This window comes from Leopardus geoffroyi, chromosome X, assembly GCF_018350155.1.
Source record: "Leopardus geoffroyi isolate Oge1 chromosome X, O.geoffroyi_Oge1_pat1.0, whole genome shotgun sequence".
In the NCBI taxonomy this organism is placed as follows: Eukaryota; Metazoa; Chordata; class Mammalia; order Carnivora; family Felidae; genus Leopardus; species Leopardus geoffroyi.
The window spans coordinates 11,465,260-11,492,031 of record NC_059343.1 but is presented as its reverse complement, the minus strand read 5'-3'; the positions used below and the strand labels follow the sequence as shown (position 1 = coordinate 11,492,031).

The 26,772-nt window shown below is 36.8% G+C and overlaps 1 protein-coding gene across 1 annotated transcript; it reads left to right on the top strand.

Annotated features, from left to right (window-relative positions):
- The first annotated feature begins 18 nt into the window (after nt 1-18).
- On the top strand, nt 19-25,178 carry FANCB (FA complementation group B). The gene is made up of 9 exons (XM_045472633.1): nt 19-347; nt 8,209-9,219; nt 10,933-11,085; nt 12,309-12,401; nt 17,744-17,872; nt 21,398-21,564; nt 22,125-22,597; nt 22,716-22,953; nt 23,471-25,178. The coding sequence occupies exons 2-9, from the start codon at nt 8,293-8,295 to the stop codon at nt 23,883-23,885; spliced, it is 2,595 nt and encodes an 864-aa protein (XP_045328589.1). The 5' UTR covers nt 19-347; nt 8,209-8,292; the 3' UTR covers nt 23,886-25,178.
- The last annotated feature ends 1,594 nt before the right edge of the window (nt 25,179-26,772 follow it).

The window sequence follows — 26,772 nt, the reverse complement described above, 5'->3', positions numbered from 1 at the left end:
TGGTGCGGGCTCCGCTCCTTCAGACAGCCCCTGCACTGCGGACCCGCCTCCGCCTACCGCCGGATCACGGGAGCTTTCAGCGCCGAGCTCCGCCCGAGCAAGCTCCGCCTGCCCCTCTCTTTCACAACCTTCCCTGGAGGCCCCGCCCCCTCAGCCTCCCTTGGCAACCGTCTCCGGGCAGGCTCCGCAGGCTCCGCGCGCCCCGCCTCCTCTGCTCTCGACGCAGCCTCCGGCCCCGACCTCCCAGGATGCAGCGCGCGGGCGGGAGGTTTGGAGCCGAGGGACGCTGCGCCCGCCTGGGGCGTCGGGAACGTGGCGCCTGTCGGACTCAGGACGCGCGGGCTCAGGTATGGCAGGCGCGTCGTCCCACACCTTCCCCTGGCCTTCGCGGGGCCGGGCGGCAGAGCTGGGTTGGCCCCCCCTTGTGCCCTCTTTGCGGAATAAGGGGATGGAAACGAGCTTGCCGGGGCCTATGGCCGTCCTTCTGTGGAATGATGACTAGATTTTAAGTGCTTGCCGTATTGGATTTTTTCGCTTGAAACTTTCTTCACCCCGCCGCATCTTTCCCACTTGGAGTGTGAGAAATTTATCACGGATTATGTTTTTGAAACCTTTAAACTAGAGCAGTTATAGAAAGTTAAAAGATGTAAAGCACCTTACAGTTTATTAAGCTAGTTCTCAACCGGGAGCAATTTTATCTCCTAGGAGACATTTGGCAGTGTCTGGAGACGGTTTTGGTTGTCATAATGGGGCAGGGACCAGCTACTGGCCATCTAGTGGGTATTGCTAAATAGCCTGCAATGCATAGGGCAGCCCTTAAGACAGTTACCCAGGGCAAAATGACCTTAAGGGCCAAACTTGAGAAAGATTTAGGTTTATAGGGCCCTGGAACAATTTTATGGTTGTCGGCCAAAAAAATGGAAAAGTAATCGTTTTGTGTTCGATAACGCTGCCTTTTTTACAAAACTGAAAGATCCTGAAAACTACAAAGAAATGCCCCCATATTTCCACCATCTATAGTGAACCACGATATCCAGCCTTTTTTTTTTTTTTTAGTGTGTTAAAAATGTGTTTGGGGAAAAATGGACACCTTGTTTAAAAAATAGTTGAATACATTGTTTAAAAATAACATTTCAGCTCTAGCTACAGCCCCCCTCTGGCTCCACTCCCCTACCCTGATACCTATCTCCTCCAGAATAAACAGTCGTTGGAATTTGGCATGAATCTTTACAGAATCTTTGCTTTTTACACTTTGGACCAGGCTGCCTGGGTTTGAATCCTGGCTCTGTTACTTCCTATTTGGAGGTCTTTGAGAAGGTCCTTAAATTCCATGCCTCCCCTTCCCCATCTGTAGAAGGGGATTATATTGCCTGTAGTATAAGGATGTAGCGAGGAATAAGTCCAAACTGCTTAGAGTAGCACCTGGCACAGAGAAGCACTCCAGGAATGTAGCAATTGTAAGTAAACAAAAAAAAAACCCAATAATGTTTTATGTGTTTTGATTTAGATAAATAATGTACTCAAGTATATATACATTTTTCTGTAGCTTAATTTTTTTCATTTAGTTTTTGAAATCTAGCCAGGGCGGTATATGTAGATCTGATTCATTCCTGTTAACTATAGTATGATACTCCATCTGTATGTATTCATTACCCTATTGATGGTCATGGAAGTTTTTACTTTTTTTCTTAATACAAGTAACAGCACAGTGAACATTCTAGAGCAATGTCTTTGTGCATTATTATGTAGGATTATTTCTCTGGGTTCATGTCTACAAATGATATTGATGGATGTATGTATTTCAGGTGACTGACAAATTGCCTTCCAAAGTCATCTCTCCCTTTAAGAACCCATAATTATCTCCTAACTAAACTGATGGCTTTGCCTCCATTCTTACCTTCCACCATCGTCAGCACTGTCACCAAGATCTTTATAATTCAGAAGTGTAGTTCTGTGATTTCTGTTTTTGAAACCTTTCAGTGGATTATCATTGCTTAGAGAAAGTTAGAAGTAATGACATAGAAAACCTTTAACTTAGTCTTTCCTAATCCTCTTAGTGGATCACCATTCCCCCACTTTCACCTACATTTCAGATGCACTAACGTGTTTTGGAAAAGGGAAAATGGAGCTTGGTTCTGGGTAGGCTCCAACAAATGATTTCTAGTTAGAGAGGTAGGAAAACGTACTAACAGCAGACCTATTCTGTAGCCAAGTTGATTTACTTGGGTAAATGTTCTATACGTTGGGAAAAGTACATCTATCGGTATTATGCTTATAAAATTATGTTTAATATTAGGTGAAATTTTTAGTGGGGTGTCTTAATTCTACCTTTTTTTTTTCAAAGATACTTTCTGTTGGTCATACTTGATACAGTTTCTCAGAGACATTTTTAGATTTTATCTGCAGATAATATGCTCTTTTAGGATCTTCCTCAACCAGACAGGTAGTTTATTTAAAGAGTTCTGAAATTTATGACACCCAGAAGAATTTATTAGCATTTAAAAATAACATTGTTTATTTGATAGGAGGCTGGGAGGGAAGAGTGGATGAGGGCGATAATTTATTGCCAATCTACTATATTTCTGTTAGTGTGTATTATTTCCCTAGTATACTCATCTGTTTTCATTTTATGTACAAAATATACATAGTCAACTTTGATATATGGTAATACAGAACAGGAAACACTCAAATTAATTGTGTAGTATTTTATAAATAATCTGCCCCCCCCACTGCTCCCATTAGCTACAGTGGGAGATAAAACTTAACTGGTTTTAACCTGTTTTTTTTTTTCTCTTGTAAGGGTGTAAGGCACCACAGTGTAAGCCATTATTGTAAGGGTAAGTAAGTAAAAATTCAGATGACCTAGAGACTGGAATAGTAAGCCTGGTGCCCTGATAATCAGGGTTTGATTAATCAGAGCTTGTTTATATTGGTTTTAGAACTTCTAAGTTGAATCTTATTTTCAGTTGTTTCGAGATTATTTCTTTTAAAATTTTTTTTTAATGTTTATTTATTTTGAGAGAGAGAGAACATAAGTCAGGTAGGGGCAGAGAGAAGGAGAGACAGAATCCCAGGCAGGACCCACACTGTCAGCACAGAGCCTGATACAGGGCTCAAACTCACAAACTGAGATCATGACCTGAGCCGAGATTAAGTTGGACACTTAACCGACTGAGCCACCCAGGCGCCCCTGGTTCCAGATTATTTCTTTGTAAAAAAAAAAATTACCATTTATTCCATAGACTTAAAGGTTTGTTTTATGAACATATGCTAAGAACTTTTAAACAGATGTTGCATTGGTATAAATTAAAATAGATGTACATAGGTATGTGAATTCAATAAGTCTTGAAGATGATAGAAAGTTTGAGAAAAAAATTTATCTTCATAAGTAAATATATTAATAACTTCTAATTTTTAACTCTTAAGGTGATCCATTTTAAATAACTTATTTAAAGTGTGCGTGCTTTTGCAGTAGTATTTAAAAATAGAGACATTTCATGTTACAGTCATTTAAATCTATTTGAATCCGAATCCATGAGAATAAGTTTTCTTTTTGCCAAGAGCTCATGCTAAAAGCCTGTTGGATTAGGATTATAACTGGGCTTTGAATGCCATACTAAACTTTATACCAATGGTTTGCAACCTTTATCTCAACATCATTCATATGTTCAATACACAATGTTTAGCCTCTATCTTTCCAGGTAGTAACTTAAGGATCATAGATCTATTGAGAAAGGGGGAGAAGGTACATGCAAGGTTTTTGAGTTAGGGGACAGTTACCAGATCAAGTTTGTGTTTTTGGACAATAACTGAAGTAGCATAAATAAATTAATACATTGGAGGGGAAGAGAGACTAGAGTAAGGAAGACCAATTTAAGAAGATTTTACCTCAGCCTCAGTGAGAGATGAAAGCCTGAACTACCATAGTGGCAATTGGAACAGAGTTGGAAGATAGTGGTTTCTAGGTTAAGGAACTTGGTGATAACATTAAAAGAACAGAATGTAAGGGGTCTGATTTTCTTAAGTCATAACTTTATTAAGGTGCAACAATACATACTCTAAAGTTAGGAAAGGGGGAGAGTCTGCTGACCATTTAGTAGTCAGATTCTCCTTACTTCTGTCACACTTGGATATTAGTGAACCAGAGCACTGTGTTGATTAAACATTAGTTGTGATACTTAATACTAAAATAACAAATGTAGTATGTTTGATGGAGTCACTGAGTTCCTGAAGTCTCTATTCTCATTTGGCATAATTCTTTTTTCTTTCTTTTGTTCAGCTTGATTGCTTCCCATTACTTTCTTCTAGATTACTAATTCGTTCCTCTGCTTCTTCCAGCCTACTGTTCATTCTATCAAGCATGTTTCTAATTTCCTTTTTTTTTTTATTTTTTTTTTTAACGTTTATTTATTTTTGAGACAGAGAGAGACAAAGCATGAACGGGGGAGGGTCAGAGAGAGAGGGAGACACAGAATCCGAAACAGGCTCCAGGCTCTGAGCAGTCAGCACAGAGCCCAACGCGGGGCTTGAACTCACAGACCGTGAGATCATGACCTGAGCCAAAGTCGGCCGCTTAACCGACTGAGCCACCCAGGCGCCCCTCTAATTTCCTTTATTGAGCCCTTTTTCTCTGTTATGTTATTACTTATCTCTGTGTTAAGGGTCTCACTCATGTCTTCCAAATTCCTTTTCTGTGTAGAAGTTACTTTTGGTTATTTTTAGTACGATTAAGAAAAGTGAAAAACCTTTCATGTAAGTAGGTAGTAAAAGACAAGTTCTTAGATCTTTATCTCAGATTATGTCGTATTAATGCTAAAATATATATATATATATATATATATATACACCATTTAATGCTTGAAAAAAGGAAACTTTTTTAGAAATCCTAAGAGACCTGACATGTCTGTGGGAAATTTTAAATCAATTATTACTCATATATTTTGTTGTAATACAGTATTTATTTCTTTAAACTAAAAGATAGTTTCATAAGTAAAAGCCACACCTTTGATTTACCTACTTAGCTTCTTTACTGAGACAGCTGAAACTACTTTGTAATATTACTGCCCCAGATCTTTGCATTAGTTGCCTAACAACAAACCAGTAAGCCAGTGACTTCTGCTAGTTTGTATTATGATACAGTATCTCCAGTTACTTCAAGTAATAGGTTTCATGAAATTCTCAAAAACAGTATCATCAACTTAAACAATTACCATGGAGCTATGTATTTATCTGTTACTATATGACAAATTATTCCCAAACTTAGCTTAAAACAGCAAACATTATCTCAAAGTTCCTGAGGATCAAGAATTTGGGAGCAGCATAGCTTGGTTGATCCTTCTGGCTCAGAATCTTTCCAAGGGTCTGAATCATCTCAAGGAGCTGCAAGATCTGATCCCAAGAAGGCTCACTCACATGGCCATTGGCAAAAGGCTGAGGCCTTGCTAACTGTTGGCAGGAAGCATAGTCCCTTGCTGTATGCACCTCTCCACGAGGATGCCTGAGTGTCTTAATAATATGGCAGGTGGCTTTCCTCATTGCAGGTGATCCAAGGGGCAGGTCAACGAGGAAGCCACAGTGCTCTCTGACCCAGTCTTGGAAGTCTCAAATTGTCCCTTCTGCCATATTCTCGTGGCTAAGAGTGAGTCATAATGACCAGCCCTCACTGAGGGAGAGGAGAATTAAGTGCCACTTCTTAATGGAAGGGATTTCAAAGAATTTATGAACATTGTTTAAAACTACAACCAATGATGTATTTGGAAATTCGACAATAAGCTATGGCATCTCCAATTTGAAAGTAGTTGCTGACTAATTTAGTCTGTTTTAATAGAATTGCCTCTAAATTAAAGTTATTTCTATAAAATGCTGCCTTAAGTTAAATTTTTAGATGGTTCAGTGATACTTTTTTTTCTATTTGAACTCTTGGTAGATTTTTATAATAAAAGAACAAGACCTAAGCCTTTGGAGTTTCTCATTCAACAGAGGAGAACATTATTGCTTAATTGCATATGACCTAGTTTTATATCTGAAATGGTTGAATTTCCTGGTGTAAATGATCTGCAAGTAGAAAAGAAAGAGTATTAGTTAGAGTTATTTATAGTGGAGAGGGACCTTTCAGCGTTCCAAAACTGTTAGTATGCGACTGTTCTGATGTTTCCAAGGTTAGGTGCTATAGAAACCAGAGCTGGCCATGATGGTGATGATAATGATAATGGTAGCAGCTAACCTTTATTGAGCACCTTCCATGTGACAGGCTCTATTTTAAGTGGGTTATATTAGTTAATTTAATACCTTGTGAGGTAGTACTGTTACTACACCCTATCTATCATATGTGGATACCAGGCACAAGGGATTAAGTAACTTGCCCACAGTCATGCATCTAGTAAAAGGCTGGCCAGGCCCACCATTCACATGGTTGTCTAGGCTCTGCAGCGATGTACAATTCATAGCATATGCTGAGCATTTGGTAGCTGTTAAAGAAGTGAGTCTGCATATATAGCCACTGAGTAAAGATCAACATCTTTCTCCTACATGTTGTGTTCTGTGTAGGGGGTGTTCCTTTGTTGTTGTAATTTTTTCTGCAGTTAGATTTGGCATGTTTTCTTTTTCTAACTTTATTTTTATTATTTTATTATTGACATGTTATATGTTTTAGGTGTACAGAGTATTGATTCAACAATTCTATACATTATTCAGTGCTCACCATTATAAGTGTAGTCATCATACAATGTTATTTCAGTATTATTGACTATATTCCCTAGACTGTACTTTTCATTTCCGTGACTTATTTATAAGTTAGTACCTCTCATTCCCCTTCCTCTATTTTGCCCGTTTCCCAATGACCTCCCCTCTGGCAACCACCAGTTGTCTGTATTTAAAGAGTCATGTTTTTGTTTGTTCATTTTATTTTTTAGATTCCATGTATAAGTTGAATCCTATAACATTTATCTTTTTCTGTCTGACTTATTCTACTTCATATAATATCCTCTAGGTCCCAGGTATCCATCGATAAATGAATGCATAAAGAGGATATGGGATGTGTGTGTGTGTGTGTACAAAACATATGTATAGATAGATAGATAGATAGATAGATACCTATAAATGCAATATTACTCAGCCATAAAAAAAGAATGAGATCTTGCCATTTGTGACACCATGTGTGCTCCTTTGTTCTTAATCTACTTTGCTAATTATCTCAGGTTGCCTTACTTATAACCAGTGTTCAGAGTACGGGGGATGCATGCCAGGACAGTGTGGTAGTTAAAAGTGTAGGCTTAGCAGTCAGAAGCCCCTCTTCTGAATCTAGTGTCATTGCCAATTAATTTTGTAACCTTGGAAAGTTTTCTGACCTTTGTTTCTCAGTTGAAAGATGTGATGATAAGAATACTTTAAGAGAATAGTTGTAGGCATTAAATGAAGTTACGTTTTGTATCTGGCATATAAACCTGAATAACTGATGGCTATTATTTAATTCTTATGTTTATTATAATGTTACTAATCCTCTAGTTTTTCCTACTTGGAATAGGAATAGTGACTTCCTTAAGGTCAAAGCTGCACTGTTTTTGCAAAGTAAGATTTAAAATTTATTTCTATTACTCTTATGGTGAATTTTTGTAAAACCGTGGTATGGTGTCTCCTCTTTTTCTTTCTGGGCTTTTCATTTTTACTATAGAGTCTGTATGAGCTCCTGTTTCAGGGAAGCAGGACCCCAAGTGCCTGGGCTGTGGTACCAGTCTAATTTGAATCATTGACTCATTGAATTGTCATTGTAGAGAGGCTAAGGCTGAGAGGAAAAAACCAGGTTTGAGTCCACAGGGTAGAAAATGGGGGAAAAAAGAAAATGGGGAAACCAGATTAGGTTGGTAAGTTTGAAAGAGAGACAAAAGTGGAACCCTTAAGAAATTCCCTGAGCCAGAAAGAATGTCTTCAGGCACTTTCAATAGACCACCTACAGATTCTAATAGATGCTGTTAACACATTCAGTTATCTTTTGTGATGTGGTTATTTGCATCGTTTGCAAACTGTGTTTTTTTTAATGTACAGAGATAATATTTGGGATGGGGCTTTTTGATAAGCATAATGTTGTTAAGATAGCATAAAAAGCTTAAAAATATTCATAAAATTTGTAGTTATCTATGTGATATTTCTCTAACAAACATGTTTTCTTTTCAACTGTCTACTTGATGGTGGTTTTCCTCATTACATTTTTAGGCTTAAAAGCATCAACTGGAATCAATTTGCATTCGAAAATTGGACCAACACGAAGACTTGATATCGTGGAATGACTAGAAAACAATGTCATCTAACGAACAAGAAAGGCTCTTGTGTTATAATGGGGAAGTCCTTATTTTTCGATTGTCTAAAGGAGATGTTGCAGGTAAAGGGCCTGCAGAAATACCCATATTACAAGTCAGGAGAATGGTATTTGACAGAGGAGCAAGAGCTTTTATTCAGAAGTCCACTGGATTCTTTATGCTAAAGGAAGAAAACTCTCATTTAAAAATTGTGTGTTGCAACTGTGTGTCAGATTTCAGAATTGGAATTAATCTTCCTTATGTTATGATACAGTGCAATAAAAAGAACACTTTCAGATATGTTCTTCTGTTTCTTCACAGTACCAATAAATTTGAAAAACGTTTCAGTTTTAGACTAAGCCATGAGTTGAAGGATGGTGTAAGGGTCCTTAATGGCCCTTTAGTTTTATGGAAACGTGCAGAAAAATTCTACCTTATCTCTTCTCTAAATGGCAAAGTTATGACTGTGTCTGTTAATTTTTCCTCTGTTCAGTGGGCAGGGGAGATTGAAAATCTAGGTATGGTGTTATTAGGACCAAAGGCATGTTTTTTATCTGAGGAAGGATGCACCCAAAAGCTTTCAAAATCGGATTATGCAATTTGGAAGACCACATTTTGTGTATACTCCCTTGAAAATGAAGAAGTCATAAGTGATGCATACATTATCCCTCCTGCTTATAGCAGTGTGGTAACTTGTGTGCATGTCTGTGCAACTGAGAATGTCAACAACCAGTTAAGAATGTCTCTGATTGCCCTTACTCGAAAGAATCAGCTGATTTCATTTCAAAATGGGGCGCCAAAAAGCGTGTGCCAGCTTCCCTTTGGAGATCCTTGTGCAGTTCAGCTTATGGACTCAGGTGGAGGAGAGCTTTTCATCGTATCCTTTAAATCCAATGACATTTGTGCTGTTTGGAAAAAGAACTTTCAGGTATAGTACTTAATTTCATAATCGTTCAATTGGCGTAGTCTTGGATCTATTAAGTATTTATATGTTTCATAGAGCTTATCCTGAAATCTTATTATCCAAATCAATTATTAGTACTGCACTTAAAATCATGTATGGTGCATCATTCTTATTTCTTAAAGTTTTCCAAATGCTACTTGATGAAGGTTTTGCCTTGCTGTTTTGAGTCATAGAACCTTTGAGTTGTTTGGAAGGATATAGATATATAGCTACAATTATTGCATATTTATTTGTCTTTTAATATAACTATTTCTAGTTTTTATTAATGTGACAATTAGATGGGCATTTTTCTAAGTTTAGTTATTTGAGAGAGTGAGTGGGGGAGGGGCAGAGAAAGAGAATCCCAAGCAGGCTCCCATGCTATCAGCACAGAGCCTGATGTGGGGCTCAAGCTCACGGACCATGAGATCATGACCTGAGCAGAAATCAAGAGTCAGATGCTTAACCGACTGAGCCACCCAAGGCACTCTGAGAGAATTTTCTTTTATCGGCTACTGGAAAACTTAAAAGTGTATATATGCCTTGCATTGCCACTCCTATATTTCTTTTGGCAGCACTATTCTAGAGCTGTAGGTTGTAAATGTGTGTGTGCAAGCATGAGTATATAGCTCTATGGTATTTGCATGTTGAGCACATTCTTATTACTGTCTTCATATAGTTAAGTGCACTTCGTGATACTCATGGTGAGGGTGGGAGGAAGGGAGGATATGGGTATACAAATAAGCTTCCTCCCTACATAAGTGAAAAATCACAGCTTTGGAAATCAGCCTTATGTGGGGCAGACTGATACATGGTTATATAGATTGAAGTCTTATAGTCTTACTCTAATACATGCCACCCTCTGTCATCTAGATGATGTATCTGCACTGATGCCAGGATTCTGAGTGGGAGTTTTAGCTTTTCTGCCTGAGGAATAAGGGGTATCTGATCCCTATGCTATTAGTTTCTGGGGGGCCGCTCTGGAAGCTTTAAGCTTTAGAGACCTTTATGGAGTTGTCTTGTGTTTTAAACTTTGGGTCTCATGATTTGGTATAAACTGATCACAACTTTCCAGTGGGCTGGGATGGTTCTAGGTGCCCCACTATTAGGATCCATCCCCTTTTATGTCCCTAATAGCGGCTATGTTCTCCACCAAGGTTTAGGGTATTAAGTTCATCTTGACTCTTAAAAGTTAGTCTGCTTTGAGAGCTTTTGAGTGTTTACCACTACCTTCTAGTTACCTAACGCAATTGAATTCCTTGTGTAATTGGTCAGATCACAAATACATACCAGCTAAGGCTTATGAGAATGAGGGTCATCGTTGAACATGTTGGAGAAAGAATCTTCACTAGAGTTATTCATGAGAAATGTTACAATTTCCAAAATTGTCATGAGAAGTGTTCAAATTTATAAATTATAATAAAATTTTAATGTAGAAATCAGGAACATGACAGACCCTGGACAAACATTGATAAAATATTAAATTTAAGTACCTTGGTATTTATAAAATTGGTGTTTACCTTCCTATGTTTTCTGATCCCCCAATATCTTTAGTTTTTAGTGTTGACACTACCATTTTCATTACTTGTTTATAAGATTGAAGATGACACATTACACCTACATGCAACAAAAGGATTTAGTTTATTTCACATTTGATTTTTTTTCTTTCTCTATTCCTTCTTTTCCACTCTCTTTCAGGTTGCTGCTAAGTGGGAAAAAATTAGCTCAGTACTGGTAGATGACTTCATAGGAGCTGGAACTGAACAAGTACTGTTACTTTTTCAGGACTCCTTGAATTCAGATTGCCTGAGTTCATTTACAGTAACAGATCTTGGCAACATAAACTATTCAGTAAGTTATGTGTACTTTTTATATATTACTTTAAGAACGATTTTTGAACATTGGAGCACTTTAAAGCTTTTGACCTAGCATTTAAATATTTGTAATTTCATACAGTAAACCCTTTGAACTTTAAAAATAGATTGACTTTTTAAAATTATACATTGAATCTCCTTTCAATAAATGTTACACGAATTGACTATACTTTTTAAAAATATTTATTTATTTTGAGAGTGAGAGAGAGCGTGCATGCACATGAGCAAGTGGGGAAGGGGCAGAGAGAGGGAGAGAAAGAATCCCAAGCAGGCTCCACACTGTCAGGGTAGCACCAGATGCAGGGCTCGATGCCACAACCATGAGATCATGACCTGAGCCAAAATCAAGAGTCAGACCCTTGGGTCACCTGGGTGGCTCAGTTGGTTGAGTGTCTGTCAGGTCATGATCTTGCAGTTTGTGGGTTCAAGCCCCACATCAGGCTCTGTGCTGACAGCTTGGAGTCTGGAACCTGCTTAGGATTCTGTCTCCCTCTCTCTCTGCCCCTCCTGCACTTGCTCTCTTGCTCTCTCTCTCTCTCTCTCTCTCTCTCAAAAATAAACAAACATTAAAAAAAAAAAGCAGTTGAACCCTTAACCAACTAAGCCACTCAGGTGCCCCCAAATTGACTATACTTTTGATATAAATTTGAAATATAGTATATCTGGTGTTCACTCACGTGATAGTAATACTGTAAGTTGCCTTTATTGTTGCTTCTGAAAATTCACATTTTATACCGATAAACATGATAACATTGGATTAATTAAGGAATAAAAATGAAACTGCTCTATTAAAAGAAGTAACACTTCATAATATCTTAAGATCTTGGGCAAAAGGGGAATAATACCCCTGAAGTTTCAGACCTATATGAAATATCTGGAAAAAAAAAATCTGAGTCTTGTTTTTTTTTCTTAATAAAATGAGGACAATTCCTATTTTCTCTAGTTGTGGGATTTTATAAAAAATCTAGTAAGCTGATATTTTTTGAAGCAGTATACAAGTGTTAGGTCAGTGGTGGTAGTAATAATAGTCATTTTTTTCTAGTTACAAGAAATGATGGGGAAATACATATTTTTTTTGTCTCATGTAAGAGTGTGTAACATGGAAAACTGCCCTTTGGATAAACTTTGTGTTCTGTTAATCCTATGAATTTTCAATTTATTTCAAAATTTCAGTTTTAGTGTATTTTTTTTGTTTCTTAGAGTGAAACATTGGATTGCAATGAAGATGACTTATTTGAAGACAAAGAAGAGAATCATTATTTGATGGTTCCACCTCTGGAAAGAAGATTGAAAGTTGGTGTCTGTTTGCTTTTTGTTTTTACTTTTTTGGGTTAGTGATATTCTAAATGAAGGAAAGAACATTGAGAGAAAGGATCTCAATGTAAAAGCAACTCAGTGATTGGGAAAAAATGGTATTTCAAAGGATCTTTACCTTTTTAGTACCTGTGTAAAAACTATTATGGCATTACTTATAAATGTATTATCTAAAAATGATACCTTTTTGTAGTAAGACTAAATTTAATAAGACTTATAAAACATACGAAGCTCACTTTTGAAAACACATTCTTTCTGGTCTTAAGGATCAGCATGCCATAGTATCTCTTTTAAAAGAGAAGCAAATATGATGAATCATAACATGTACCAAACATGAACAGTTTACCCTCAAATTTTCCCTACAAAGCTCTCTAAGGGAGTTTTTGTTTTTTTCCAAATATATGAAGGTAATGCGTATTCCTTATAAAGTACTCAGACCGTTCAAAGAAGTATTAAAAAGAAACTAATAATCACCTATGATTCGGCTACTGAGATATAACCAATTTTAACACTTTGCCATGTATATTCTTGTAGATTTTTTAAGTGAATATTTGTAAATTTAAATAGAAATTTGTTATGATGCATGTTCTTTTGTAACCTGCCTTTTTTCATTCATAAAAATTTTTAAATACTCAGAAAAGTTCAAAGAATAGTACTGTAGTTATCTCTAGTCCTCACGTGGATGTTAACTATTGGTACTTTAAAAAAAATTCTGTTTGCCTCATCTATGCTTTTGTGTACATATGCACGTATGTATCTACAGTTTTGCGTAACCATTTAAAGCTTGCAAATATTGTAATACTTCACTCTTACGTATTTTAGCAGGAATTGCCTAAAAAATAAGGACATACTTGTATGTAGCCATACCATACTATTGTTACAGTTAGAAAATTAGTAATAATCTTTTAATCTTATTTACTATTCTCTCTGTATTCAGATGTCTCTAAGTGCCTCAAAAATGTTTTTTATATATGCTTATCTCAGGGTCTGGTCAAACTTTACACTTGCAGTTGATTATTATATGTCTTTGTCTTTTTATCTAGAATAATGCCCCTCCCCGCTTTTTTACAATGCGACTAATGAGGAGGCGAGGCCAGTTGTCCGTCTTTTTGGATTTATCTGTTTCCTTGTGTTGTCATTTTACTTTTTTCTCTGTCCCTGGCAAACTTCTTTCGTAAAGGGCCATATAGTAAATATTTGTACTTTGCAGGCTCTTCAAAACATTTTTGTAACTATTTTAATTATTAATGTGAATTTACTAAATGCTTATTGAACACATATTAGATATGCATGTTGGCAATAGACAATAAAATATCATAGTGGACATGGAACCAAAAAGGGAAAGATTGATTACATTAAACCTTTTGTGCCCTGGGGGCGCCTGGGTTGCTCAGTAGGTTAAGCAGCTGACTTCTCAGGTCATAATCTCACAGTTCATGAGTTCAGGCCCCACATCCGGCTCTGTGCTGACAGTTCAGAGCCTGGAGCCTACTTCAGATTCTGTCTCCCTCTCTCTCTGCCCCTCCCCCACTCATGCTCTGTGTCTGTCTGTCTCTCTCTCTCAAAAAAATAAACATTTAAAAAGTTAAAAAAAAACCTTTTGTGCTCTGAACAAAATAAAATATATAAAAAGACAAATTATGTAAATAGTTATTGTAACAAGCGATGAAGGATTAATTTCCTTAGGACGTTTGGGTGGCTCAGTCACTTGAGCGTCTGACTCTTGATTTTGGCTCAGGTCATTATCCTAGGGTCATGGGCTCGAGCCCTGTGTCTGGGTCTGCACTAAGTGTGGAGCCTGCTTAAGATTCTCTCTCTCCTTCTGCCCCCTCCCCCTCCCTCTCTCTGTCTCTTAAAAAAATGATTAATTTCCTTAATATGAATATGCATTCAGAAACAGTATTGCTGAGAATGTAAAGTGGCTCAACCTCCTCAGAAGGAAAGTTGTTACAGCTATTAAAATGTGGACAGGACTTTTCTTCTTACTCTTGCCATTTTACTTCTAGAAATCTGTCCTAAGGATATACTTGTACAGTAAACAAAGATGATTTTATAGGAATGTTTATATAGTATTTATAGACAACAAAATTCAGTCTAAATATCCATCATTAGGAGTTTGGCAAATCAGTTATCATATACCTGAACTATGGAATACCATGAAGCTATCAAGAAGAATAAGGTAGATCTTTATACTGAGTTAGAAATGATGCCAAAATAATTTAATTTATGAAAGCATGACTTTTAGAAATTCCACCTCTGGTAATGTGTCACCTACTTTATTTGGACCAACTCTTCTGATAAAACCAAGTTAAAATCATAGTTGAAATATGTCTTTAAAATCTCCCTAAAAGCTTCAGAGAGGTGAAAATATAAATTATCAGGCCAAGCTCTAAAGGCTGGAACCCAGAGAGAACCCAGAGAACACTGATACTGCTTTTGCCCTGAGAGCATTTGTGTTTAACCTAAAGCAGTAGTACCCTAGGCAACTGGCAGAAACAAACACAAAGTCCTCTCTCAAAACACACATTTATCCACGGCCTCTATAAATCTCACAAGTAATTTTTCAAAGAAAATGAGCCACCCACAGAATAACTAAGCACATAAACAAGGCATCATGAGCAACTATTCACTGAAAATGACCAAATAGCATTTCTGTGAACTAAAAAATACATTGAAATAAAAATGTCTCATCAGATGAGTTTAACAGCTGACTCAAAGAGATACAGAGCAAAGAAGCAAACCAAACTATGTTACAAAAATTATTCAGAAGGTAGCACAGAGTCGTTGGAGGAAAATATTAAAAAAAACCCACAGGGGAGGCAGGAACATATGAAAGTGAGTAAGACATAGTTGCATGTCCATTTTATTTCAAGTATCCACACGTTATTACTAGCTCTCAATTTGGATAAAAACATTTCCAAGTGTTGGAAGGCCTTTTAGAGATTAACAAGTCTTCCTTCCCCCATTTTATATATGAGGAAGCAAATAGCCAGAAAGGTTAAGTGACAGGCAGAACTTGAACCAGTGTCCGTTTCACCGTTCTTTTCCTTATAAAATTTGTTTTCCAACCGAACGGTTGGAAGGAAACAAGTTAGAGGGGAAACAAGGAGACCAGGACCTTGGAGAAACTTGTGCATGTGTACAGGAATGTTCACAGCATCACTCTTTGTAATAGCCTATGCCTGGATATAATCCAGATGTCCATCAGCAGAAGGATGGAGAAGTGAGCTGGTATGGTCACATGATGGAATACTACAGAGCAATGAAAGTCTACAACTACTAGTGACAAATGGGATGACTCTAAAACCTGGTACATACAGAATGATTCCATTCATAAAAGGTTTCAAAGAAAAACACACAAAAAGCTAAAAATACTCTTTAGGAGTTACGGTGATGGTAAAATTATGTAGACAAACAAGGAAGTTACCTTAAGAGGCCAGGGTAGCGTTGCCTCCATTGGAAAAAGAGGAGTTGGTGACTAGGGAGGGTCCACGGGCAGCCAACTGTGTATGGTTATTTGGGTGTTGACTTCATGATTAGTTTGTAAAGTGTTTTCTGTATTCAGTCTTCTCCATGTATAAGAGAAATCACAATAAAAACAAAAAAGCAAGGTCTGGTGTCTTGTAGCCCCCTATGCGCCTGTATTTGGTTTGGGGTGGATTTTACTTCCTTAGAGTGAGGAGAAAGAGAGCATTCCTTAACATAAGCATGGAAAGGTTCTAGAAAGATAAACAATATGTTGGCTGTACAAATGGGATTGAGGGTCTAGAAAGGGAAGTTGAAATGTATTTTTATGCTGTTTAAATGTGCTACCATGTGGTTATTTTTATAGTTTTATAATAGTACTTCACAACATAGAATATTTGAATAATCTAATGATTCACTATTTAGTCCTGGAGTTGGGGGCGGTGCATATTGAAAGTAGGGAAGAGAGAACACAGGTAACTTTTGAGGGTACCTTCATTGTCAGTCTGCCTACATATTCCTCTCTTCTACTCCCTACCCCTCCAGCATTCTCCAGTTAGACTCTCCCCCTCTGACGTGTCCAGCTCCCTCTCCGTAAGTCACAAATTACTCAGGGAGTGAGTGATACAGTGTGAATAATGTGGAGCCCACAGAAATAGGTCAACAGATGGTTTTTAAATAATAGCTAGACACTTTACCTACTTTGTGCAGTGAGGTAAGATATAATTCAGTCTTTACTTTCTAACTTCTGTTCACCAATAAAAAGTTAGGGAATTTACCTGACTTTAACTGTAATTTGAAAGAAAGGAATTTAAAAACAGGATGCGTTTTGTTTTCCAGTATAGAAAAACATGTTACATTAAAAGCTGGATTAATACTTCAATAGTCTCAGGTATCCATCTGAAATGAAATAGCTTCTGTAAGTTCAAAGACATGACTTTAAATTTTCAGTAGCAAAATATATTTCATGAATGTTCCATCTTTAGTAGTGAAATCTGTTAATCTGGTATAAAAAAAGGAATGGATTGCTCTTTGCCCAGTCTTTGTTTTCTGTAGTTAAGAGTTGACCCCAGCACTGAGTTTATTAGCACAAAATTAAACTTATAACAGTTTGGGGGCTATGTGTTATCTTTAAAATTTGCTATAGGGGCACCTGGGTGGCTCAGTCAGTTGAGCGTCTGATTCTTGATTTTGGCTCAGTTCATGATCCCAGCGTCATGGGATCAAGCCCTGCATTGGGCTCTGTGCTGAGCGTGGAGCCTGCTTAGGGTTCTCTCTCCATCTGCCCCTCTTCCCAGCTTGTATGCCTGTGCGCTCTCTCTCTCTCTCTCTCTCTCTCTCTCTCTCTCTCTCTCAAATAATAAATAAATTTGCTATAGATGTTATATTAAACAGGATTTCAAATAGTATCAAATTAAAAGTGACCATTTCTACTCATACTGATGTATTTGCTTTTTGAAGCCGAAATTATTTCAGCAACGAGAAAAATAGTTTTCTTGTGGGGGATAGGAGTGTTGGTAGGCCTTAATTTTTATTCGTATGGATTACACATTCATGTTCGTATTGATTGATTACTTAATTCAGTGGTGAAATGCATGCTAATACATTGGCATTCTCTCAGTTTGATATATAAACTCTGTTGCAGTTACTTGCTCTGTTTTTTTCCTTTATAATTACTTAACATTTACAAAGAAAATAGTTTTGCTCTGAGAATTATTCTCTGCTTTTCTATGGAAAAATGAATTAATAAACGAATTTGGAGAAAGTACTTTCTGAATTAGTGGTATTGTCAGACTTCATTTGAAATGATGTCTCTGGCAATGATTTTTTTTTTTTTTTTTTTTGCTACTTTACAGGTTGGATTGGCTTCTATTCAGGAATTAAAGCAGCATCTCTTGCTTAAGGAAAAAATTATTTCAAAATATTGGAAAATTTTAATAAACCTGATTCAAGGGAAAGATGAAAGTACATCAGCTGCAGAGAAGGTAAAATTCATCATGTGACCATTTTATCATTTTATGAATTGAAAATCTACAAGCTATTGGAAGTCATTTTTTTTTTTACTTTTTAATTTTTTCCTTTTTTAAAAAATTTAAATTTTAGTTAACATAAAATGTAATATTAGTTTCAGTAGTGGAATTTGGTGATTCATCACTTACATATGACACCCAAGTGTTACAAGTGCCCTCCTTAGTACACATCACCCATCTAGCCCATCTGCCACCTACCTTCCTCTGTCAACCCATAGTTTATCCTCTGTCATTAAGAGTCTCCTGTGGTTTATTTCAGTCTCTTCTCTTTCATTCCCCTGCTTCACCTATGTTTATCTGTTTTGGTTCTTAAATTCCACATAGGAGTGAAATCATATGGTATTTATCTTTCTCTGATTGACGTATTTTGCTTAGCATAATACATTCTAGTTCCACCTACTTCATTGTAAATGGCAAGATTTCATTCTTTTTGATGGCTGAGTAATATTCCATTGTATGTATATGTATGTACATGTGTGTATATATATACGTACATACCTACATACCACATCTTTATCCATTCACCAGTCGATGGACATTTGGGCTCTTTCCATAGTTTGGCTATTGTTGCTAATGCTTCTATAAACATTGGGGTGCGTGTACCCCTTTTGAATCTGTATTTTTGTATCCTTTGGGTAAATACCTAATAGTGCAATTGCTGGGGTGTTGGGTAGTTCTGTTTTTAGTTTCTTGAGACAAACCTCCATACTCTTCTCCAGAGTAGCTGCACCAGTTTGCACCAGTTGCACCACCAACAGTGCAGGAGGGTTCCCCTTTCTCTGAATCCTTGCCAACACCTGTTGTTTCTTGTGTTGTTCATGTTAGCTATTCTGACAGATGTGAGGTGGTATCTCACCATGGTTTTGATTTGTATTTTCCTTATGATGAGTGATGTGGGGCATCTTTTCATGTGTCTGTTACCCATCTGGATGTCTTCTTTGGAAAAGTGTTTATTCATGTCTTCTCCCCGTTTCTTCACTGGATTATTTGTTTTTTGGGTGTTGAGTTTGATAAGTTCTTTATGGATTTTGGATACTAACACTTTATCAGATATGTTGTTTGCAAATATCTTCTCCCATTCTGTAGGCTGCCTTTTATATTTGTTGATTGTTTCCTTTTCTGTGCAGAAGCTTTTTATCTTGATGAGGTCCCAATAGTTAATGTTTGCTTTTGTTTCCCTTGTCTCTGGCACCATGTCTAGTAAGTTGTTCTGGCCGAGGTCAAAGAGGTTTGTTTATCCTCTTTGTGTTATCCTCTGGGATTTTGATGGTTTCCTGTCTCACATTTAGGTTTTTCATCCATTTTGAATTCATTTTTGTGTATGGTGTAAGACAGTGGTGCAGTTCCATTCTTCTGCATATTGCCATCCAGTTTTCCTAGCACCATTTGTTGGAGAGACTGTCTTTTTTCCATTAGATATTCTTTCCTGCTTTGTCAAAGATGAGTTGATCATATAGTTGTGGGTCTTGAAGAGTTATTTACATTGGAATATTTGGATATATTGGAAAATTCCACTCAATGTAGGCAAGAAGCAAAGTGGCAGGGATTATAATGCTGGACTTTTGTGACTTAAAAATATTTGATTAAGGAGTCAGTATTTTACCAATTTGCAAATTATTCTTAATCTATAGGATACTAAAATCCCAGTTGTCAGGAGCCTTGGGGAACAAGTCCTTTTGTTTAAAAGATTTAACTATTAAACATTTTTATTTGTGTAGTTTCAATAGAAAACACCCCTAAGTGAATTATATATTTTCTGACTTCTTAAACAGAATATACTGAGCATTATGTAACCTTTTATTAATGAATACATAATTTCATCATTATTATAATAATCGTTCTTTTCATCTATTGCAGTGTTCGTTTCTAAGGCTATTTATTCTTGTAGTTAATGCCCCCAAATTGCTGTGCTTTTTTAGTGTTTATATCTGCTTTTTATAATTTTACTCTCATTTTCTTTATGGTTGACCAGCATAAGAACCTCTTTAGGTTCTTGCAATTACTTATGTCAGTACAGTAGTGTAGAAGGTTACCAAAAACTCCTTCAACTTCATAAAAAATAGTATTTATGAACATTAGTTCCATACAGAGAAAGACAGTGTAGTAAAATTACAAATAAATTAAGAAAAGCTGGACATGAAGAAACTTGATACTACATTTTACTCCCTCAAGTCACCTTAGTGCCTAGCTCGGAATTCCTTCTAGATTGACCAGTCTTGCAGCAGTCTATGCCTTGTGTCTGTATTTCAGTCTTAGCAACATGAGGACTTGGGTCCAAAATATGATTCCATTAATGTAAGAGTCATAACAAAAGCACAGCATGTTGCTTTTCTGTATTACTGTTCTAATCTCTTGGGAAAGCTCATGAAAGTCATTGTTAAAAGTCTCCCCCATGTCCCTTTCCCACCTCATACCAGTGATTTTGCTAGTAATAGAAAAGGGGAAGAAATGTTTCGAAATTAATGCACTGAAGTAATTATGTGCAAGGCACCATTTTGGGATGTTTACATGATTAATTTTAAAAGCAAGTCTGGCAGGCAGTAAAAATTACCCCAGGTTTCAGATGAATGGCCTGTCTCAAATCTCACAGCTCCTGGCAAAGGTATCAGATTCCTAGAAACTTGTTCAGCCTACTATAATGTAAGTGTATCTTATTACATATTACATACGTTTTTTCAGTAATTACCACATAGAGGAGCAGTATAGAGTAATGGTTAAAATAGGACATGGGCTCTGGAACCAGTCCACTTTGGTTCAAATCCCAGCTCTGCCACTTGCTAGCTGTGTGACCTTAGCCTCCTATCTTCCTTACCTGGAAAACGTACATAATAATACTACCTAACTAAGGTACTGGGGGTTTTGTGAAGGTTAAGCAGATTGAATCCTGAGTAACACTGAGAACAGTGCTGGACACGTAGTAAGCATTCAGTAAGTGTTCTGAATCATTATGATTATTATTTCTCTTCCTCCCACCATTTCTATTGTTGTTATAAATCGATATATGTGTGGAGTGAGTGAATATGGCCTGGACTTTAAGAGTACAATTTTAGCCATGATTGATCACCAGTCTAAAGATTTTTAATCAGTTTTATTTGTACAAAATTTTACAGTTATCATTTTAGTCTAAGTCACTTTAATAATCTTTGGATTGTTCTCAGCCCACCCAGGACATATATTATCAGGTTATTTTGGACTCCAAGTTTATATCTTTGCTGGCTCTGTGTTGGATACCCCATCTTGTTTCCAGTCAGGCCATGCTTCTTGGTCTCAGTAGATAGTTTATTATATATAGGTTCTATAAATTTTGTTTTAGTGATTTATATATAGCCTATAGTATAAAATTGTATGGTGCAGATGACAGTGTATTTTAAAATATGTAAGCTTTAAGGCCCGACTGAAAGCTGATTTACATTATTTTTTTAGTTTTGCCACATCGGTAGTTTTTTTGGTAGTAAGTTATTAAACATGTTTTTCTTTAAGGCACATCTTGTTACTCTTTGTGGTAAAGAAGAAAACCCTGTCTGCACCTTTGAGGAAAAGATACCAGATGATTTTCAAGATTCAGAACGGCTAATAGAGAAGATATGGTACCGTGTAATAGATGATAGCTTGGTTGTTGGAGTGAAAACGACATCTTCTTTGAAGCTGTAAGTATCATGATAACATTATCTTGATGGTCTAGAATAGCAGTGTCCAACAGAAATATAATGTTAGCCACATAAGGAATTTTAAATGTTCTAATCAGCCATGTTAAAAATGTAAATGGAAACAGGTGAAATTAATTTTCACAATATTGTATCCAAAACATTATCATTGCTGAGGGGTAAACAATGTTCTATATTAAAAAGTAGAGTTTATTCAGGTTATTTAGGGGAGTATAGAATACAATTTTTACTCTAAACGGGGGGGGGGGGGAAGCTACCTCAAAAATAAAATCCAGCATTATTTTACTGTTCCTTTCTCCTAAGGAAATTATTTTCCTAAAGTTCAACGTATTTACAGTGTTGTTGGCTTTCCTATTTCAAGAAATGTGCTATTACAGGATCTTTAAAAATGTGTTTGGTTTTTGCACTTAATTTTTTGATAATTTGAAATGATACTTTCTAGGAAAAGAGAGGATATAGTTTTGTTATTGTTTGTGTAGCATTTAATCATCTCTTTGATTCTAAAGAATGAGCTTTTGGACTCAACTCTGGATTTTTTACAGGTCCCTGAATCATGTGACTTTATCACTGGTAATGGATCAAGCTCATAGCTCCAGCTGTCGGCTTATTAAGTGTCACAATAGGGTGATCAAGTTGAGTAGGGATTTTCCCCCAGCATCACGCTCAGTGCCATGTGAAATAGGATCAGAGGCAAAAAGGATCAAGTTGACTATTGATAGTGAGGAAGAGGGAGAGGAAGAGGAAGAGGAAGAAGAAGAGGAGAAGGATGAGGAAAGCTCTGCTGGAGAACAAGCATCTGAGAAAGAGTGTGTGCAAGTCATTACTGCTGTAACACCTTTTTCACCACTTTTAGCATTCATTGATTTCTGTTGCATTGTGCTGCTACAAATTAGGGAGAGGGAAAATGGTAACTCTTCTGAAGATCATTATGTTTGGTGTGGCAGACTTTTCATAAGTCTAGAAGATCTTTCAAGTAGGAAATACCTGCTGACATTTCCAAAGAAGAAACCTATAGGTAATTTTTGTTGGTACTTTTTAATCATATACCTAATTGAATTAGAAAATTTTAAGAACTCTTTCGATTTGATAATGGACAGTTTAATGACAGAGCTTGTGACATGTTTTTCTCATAGAACACGTGGAAGATCTCTTTGCACTTCTCACAGCATTTAACAGAGCTTGTTTTCAAATCACATCGCCCACCTATTCTCTGACTTCAATGAAGACGTGGCTACTAGAACACATGAAATGTGAAGTAATCCAAGAATTTCCAGAAATTTACTTTTGCAAAAGGCCAGGAAGTTTCTATGGCACACTCTTTAACTGGAAACAAAGAACACCATTTGAAGGGATTTTGATAGTCTATTCCAGGTAATGCCCATCAAATTGGAATATGTCCAGAGAAGTTAGTGCATATGTGTGTGGTCCAAGAGTCATCTCCAGAGTAGATATCTGTGTCACTGTGGGACACGTTCAGGTCATTGCCTGGGATAGCATGAATGGACACAGGTGGCCTCATTTAGAAACTGAAGCTTTTAACTTCATGTTTGTTTTTGGCTTTTTTTTTTTTTTTAGTCGGTTAGGACCTAATAGTTATTTTAAGATTTCTACTTATCTTTCCCCAACAATGAAATTTTAAAAATAGAATACTGATGTTATTACTCAGAGAAAAAAATGTCATCAGGAAGCAACTGATTAACATTAACGGATTGGTATAGGATATGTATATTTGATTGCTACAATCTAAATTATATCAAAAGATCACATGCAGGCAGTATTGGTTCTATTCATCAGTAGATGAATATTAAGTGATTACTACAGTAAGTTGTACACGACTGCTTTGTGCTGTCCCGAGTTTTGTAATATTGTGTTTGTTTTTTTATTTCAGGAATCAAACAGTTTTGTTCCAGTGCCTTCATAATCTCATCGGAGCTCTCCCTATAAATTGTTTCTTGAAAAAACTAAAATCAGGAAGTGAGGATTTCCTAATTGATCATTTGGCATCATCTTTGGAGAAGGAATTGGTTATCCTTGGTTCTCTTTCTTCTGCCTTAGTTGAGGTTGAAAACAACTTGGTGCAGAGTTGCGAAGCAAGCAAAGAAAAGAGTAGTGGTGTTGTGGCTGCTTTATCAGACAGAAAGGAAAACATCCATCCCTACAGAAAAGAATTTCAGAGAGAAAAGACGCACACGTTGGGGACGAACCGAAAAGTGAGTGGTGCTCTTTATAGAGAAATGACTTTGAAATTAGCTGAGGTTCAGCTGAGATCAGACCTTGCTGCACAGAAACTGGCTGGTTTATAATTACCATCTCAGTTTGATTATATTTCGAAATATAGTTTCTCTGCCAGGACGTTTTGGTTCCACATTTGTTTTAATTTCACATTCTGTGCCTCCTTTGCAAAAATAAAGATCGAGCCTTTACCGGCGGTGCACAGAACAGCACACCTTAGAACAGCAATTGTCAGCTGGGGTCATTTTGCTTCTCTCCACCCGCATCCCCCACCTAGGGATTTGGCTGTGTCTGGAGACGTGGTGGTTTTTTTGTTTTTTGTTTTTTGTTTTTTGTTTTTTTTTTTTTTTTTTGGCTGTGAGAAGTAATTGGGGGTGGGGAGGGTGTGGCAGGGCTGCTATTCGCATCTCGTGGGCGGAGACCAGGGGTGCTGCTAAACACCTTACTCTGCACAGGACAGCTCCCACGACAAACAGTGACGCTGCCCCAAATGTCAGTAATGCCAAGGATGAGAAATCCTACTTAAAGTTACCACTTAAGTGAAGACTGAAGTGATCTAACAGTATTTTGGTCCAAACCTTTAAAAAAGTAAATGGTCCTTTTATTGTATCCTCTTTAGTAGAACCTAGCGTATAAAAATCCGCTTCAAACAGATAAACAAGGTTGTTAGGATTCACAAGTTTCTGTGGAAACTGAAATGGCAGTGTCTAGGTGAGACCATTAAAATGAAAATCTTTGAACCCCTTGTTAATTTAAATTTTATTAGAAAGCTCCTTGGAAATTGTGTAAGTCTATAGAAATATGAAAATTTTAGGGCATTTCTCTGAAAAGCATATTTCTTTCAAAAGGCTAAACATACTTCATACACCACTCTTTAAAAAAACTGAAAATGGCTTTAAGCTGTTTGTAATTCCAACTCCAGGCCAAGGTAAGATACAGAATTGTAACTAAAGTAACTTAAAGAATATGATGCTCCCTTAGGGACTGAGAAATTTCAAAATAAGTGAAAATTCACTGAACAGTTAAAAAGTGATTTTTAAGAGGTCCAGTGAGACATTTCAAAGGGGTAAAGATTCAGCCTATTCTTTTTTGGGAAAAATAAGAATTCTGGAGTAATGAGAGAATGTGAGGAGAGGGGAAGACACAAAAGGGCATGGGCCAAAAAGAGTGTTTTGGATTCTTTTCTCTCTAAAATGTTAAGTGAGATGGAAGTTTTGATCTCAGTTGAAAGAAACAGATGATGATAGAAAGTGGCATTTCATGCTTGCAGCTCTGAAGTGCTAATTTCCACCATGCCTTCAAAATGCTTGTACCTCATGATCTGGTGACGCCGATGGGTTTAGAAAATATAGGTTATAACTTTCTTGTCTTGGTTTTTATGATTGTCCATATAACATGCTACCTCTCGTTTTAGTAATCCATTACGAGTGGAGATAGAACCCTTCAGCTCTCTTTCAGGATTAATTATGGAAGTCTGGAAGCATTATGTGTCAGAAGATACATTCAAACTGCCCATGACATGTTCTGAAAGAACAGCCATGTATAAAATATAGGAACTAAATTGTAAAATGGAGGCTGTCAGAAAGTAAACAATTTAATTATAATAGTTTATTGCTAGGAAAGTTAGGATAATTGAAGAAAAGCATGTTGCTTTTTTTTTTTATCTATAAAAGGAACCAAAAAGCACTACTCTATATACACCAAAAAACCTCTTTGCAAGTGAGTTTTGTACTCCAGTATATTTTTTCTACTCACTACATACAAGAAAAGGCAAAGTTGCAGTGAATGATGCCCTTGCCACTCTCTTATGAGTCACTAGTGTTTGTACCTGTAAGCACATTCTTCTGACCACTGCCCTCTTGAATCTGAGGGTACCCTCAAAAACGCTTCTCCCAAATCCACACTGAAGTGAAAATGAGTTTTGTTTTAGAATGGAGCATGCCACAGTTTTCAGACACCAGACTTTCCGTTGTCCTCCTGATCCCTTACCTAAGGAACATGTGCAAGCCAGCTTATGTAGGACCTTTTTCTGTTCGGTGACTAGGTTGAGGGAGGGGGAAGAAAGGTAACATTAATTAACTGCCAACTATATGCCAAACAGTAAGCTAGAAACAAACATACATACAAATATCCATATCCATACATATGTATGCTTAAATCCTTCACAGCAACCCATAAAGTATAACTATTAGAATTGTCCCCAGTATGAAAAAAATGTTAGGCCAAATTAAGGGTATGCATGCAAACAACTTGATACTATATACCCTTGTTACAAATATCTTCAAAATGAGCAGCTCCTTTTAGAACTCTAATAATATATAAATGAATCTTTTATTATTCTGATAACATCTCTTTATACCATATAAAATTGACTACTCAGTTTTTCTCAGTCTTTTTTTTTTTTATTGTCAAGTTAGCTAACATACAGTGTGCTCTTGGCTTCAGGAGTAGATTCCCATGATTCATCACTTACATACAACACCCAGTGCTCATCCCAACAAGTGCTCTCTTCAATGGCCATCACCCATTTTTCTCCACCCCCTTACCCCTGTCAACCTCAGTTTATTCTCTGTATTTAAGAGTCTCTTATGGTTTGCCTCCCTCTCTATTTGTATCTTATTTTTCCTTCCCTTCCCCTGTGGTCATCTAAGTTTCTCAAATTCCACATATGAGTGAAATCATATATTTGTCTTTCTGTGACTGACTTGTTTTGCTTAGCATAATACCCTCCAGTTTCATACACGCCGTTACAAATGGCAAGGTTTCATTCTTTTTCATTGCCGAGTAGTATTCCATTGTGTATATATACCACATCTTTATCCATTCATCAGTTGATGGACATTTAGGCTCTTTCCATAATTTGGCTTTTGTTGATAGTGCTGCTATAAACATTGGGGTGCATGTGCTCCTTCGAATCAGCACTCCTGTATCCTTTGGATAAGTTCCTCACTGTGCAAT

Bases quoted from the DNA above. Each gene is read 5' to 3' on its own strand.
- FANCB (XM_045472633.1), top strand. From the start codon at position 8,293: ATGTCATCTAACGAACAAGAAAGGCTCTTGTGTTATAATGGGGAAGTC. The intron at 9,220-10,932 runs GTATAGTACTTA...ACTCTCTTTCAG, and splicing joins TTTGGAAAAAGAACTTTCAG to GTTGCTGCTAAGTGGGAAAA. The intron at 22,954-23,470 runs GTAATGCCCATC...TTTTTATTTCAG, and splicing joins ATTTTGATAGTCTATTCCAG to GAATCAAACAGTTTTGTTCC.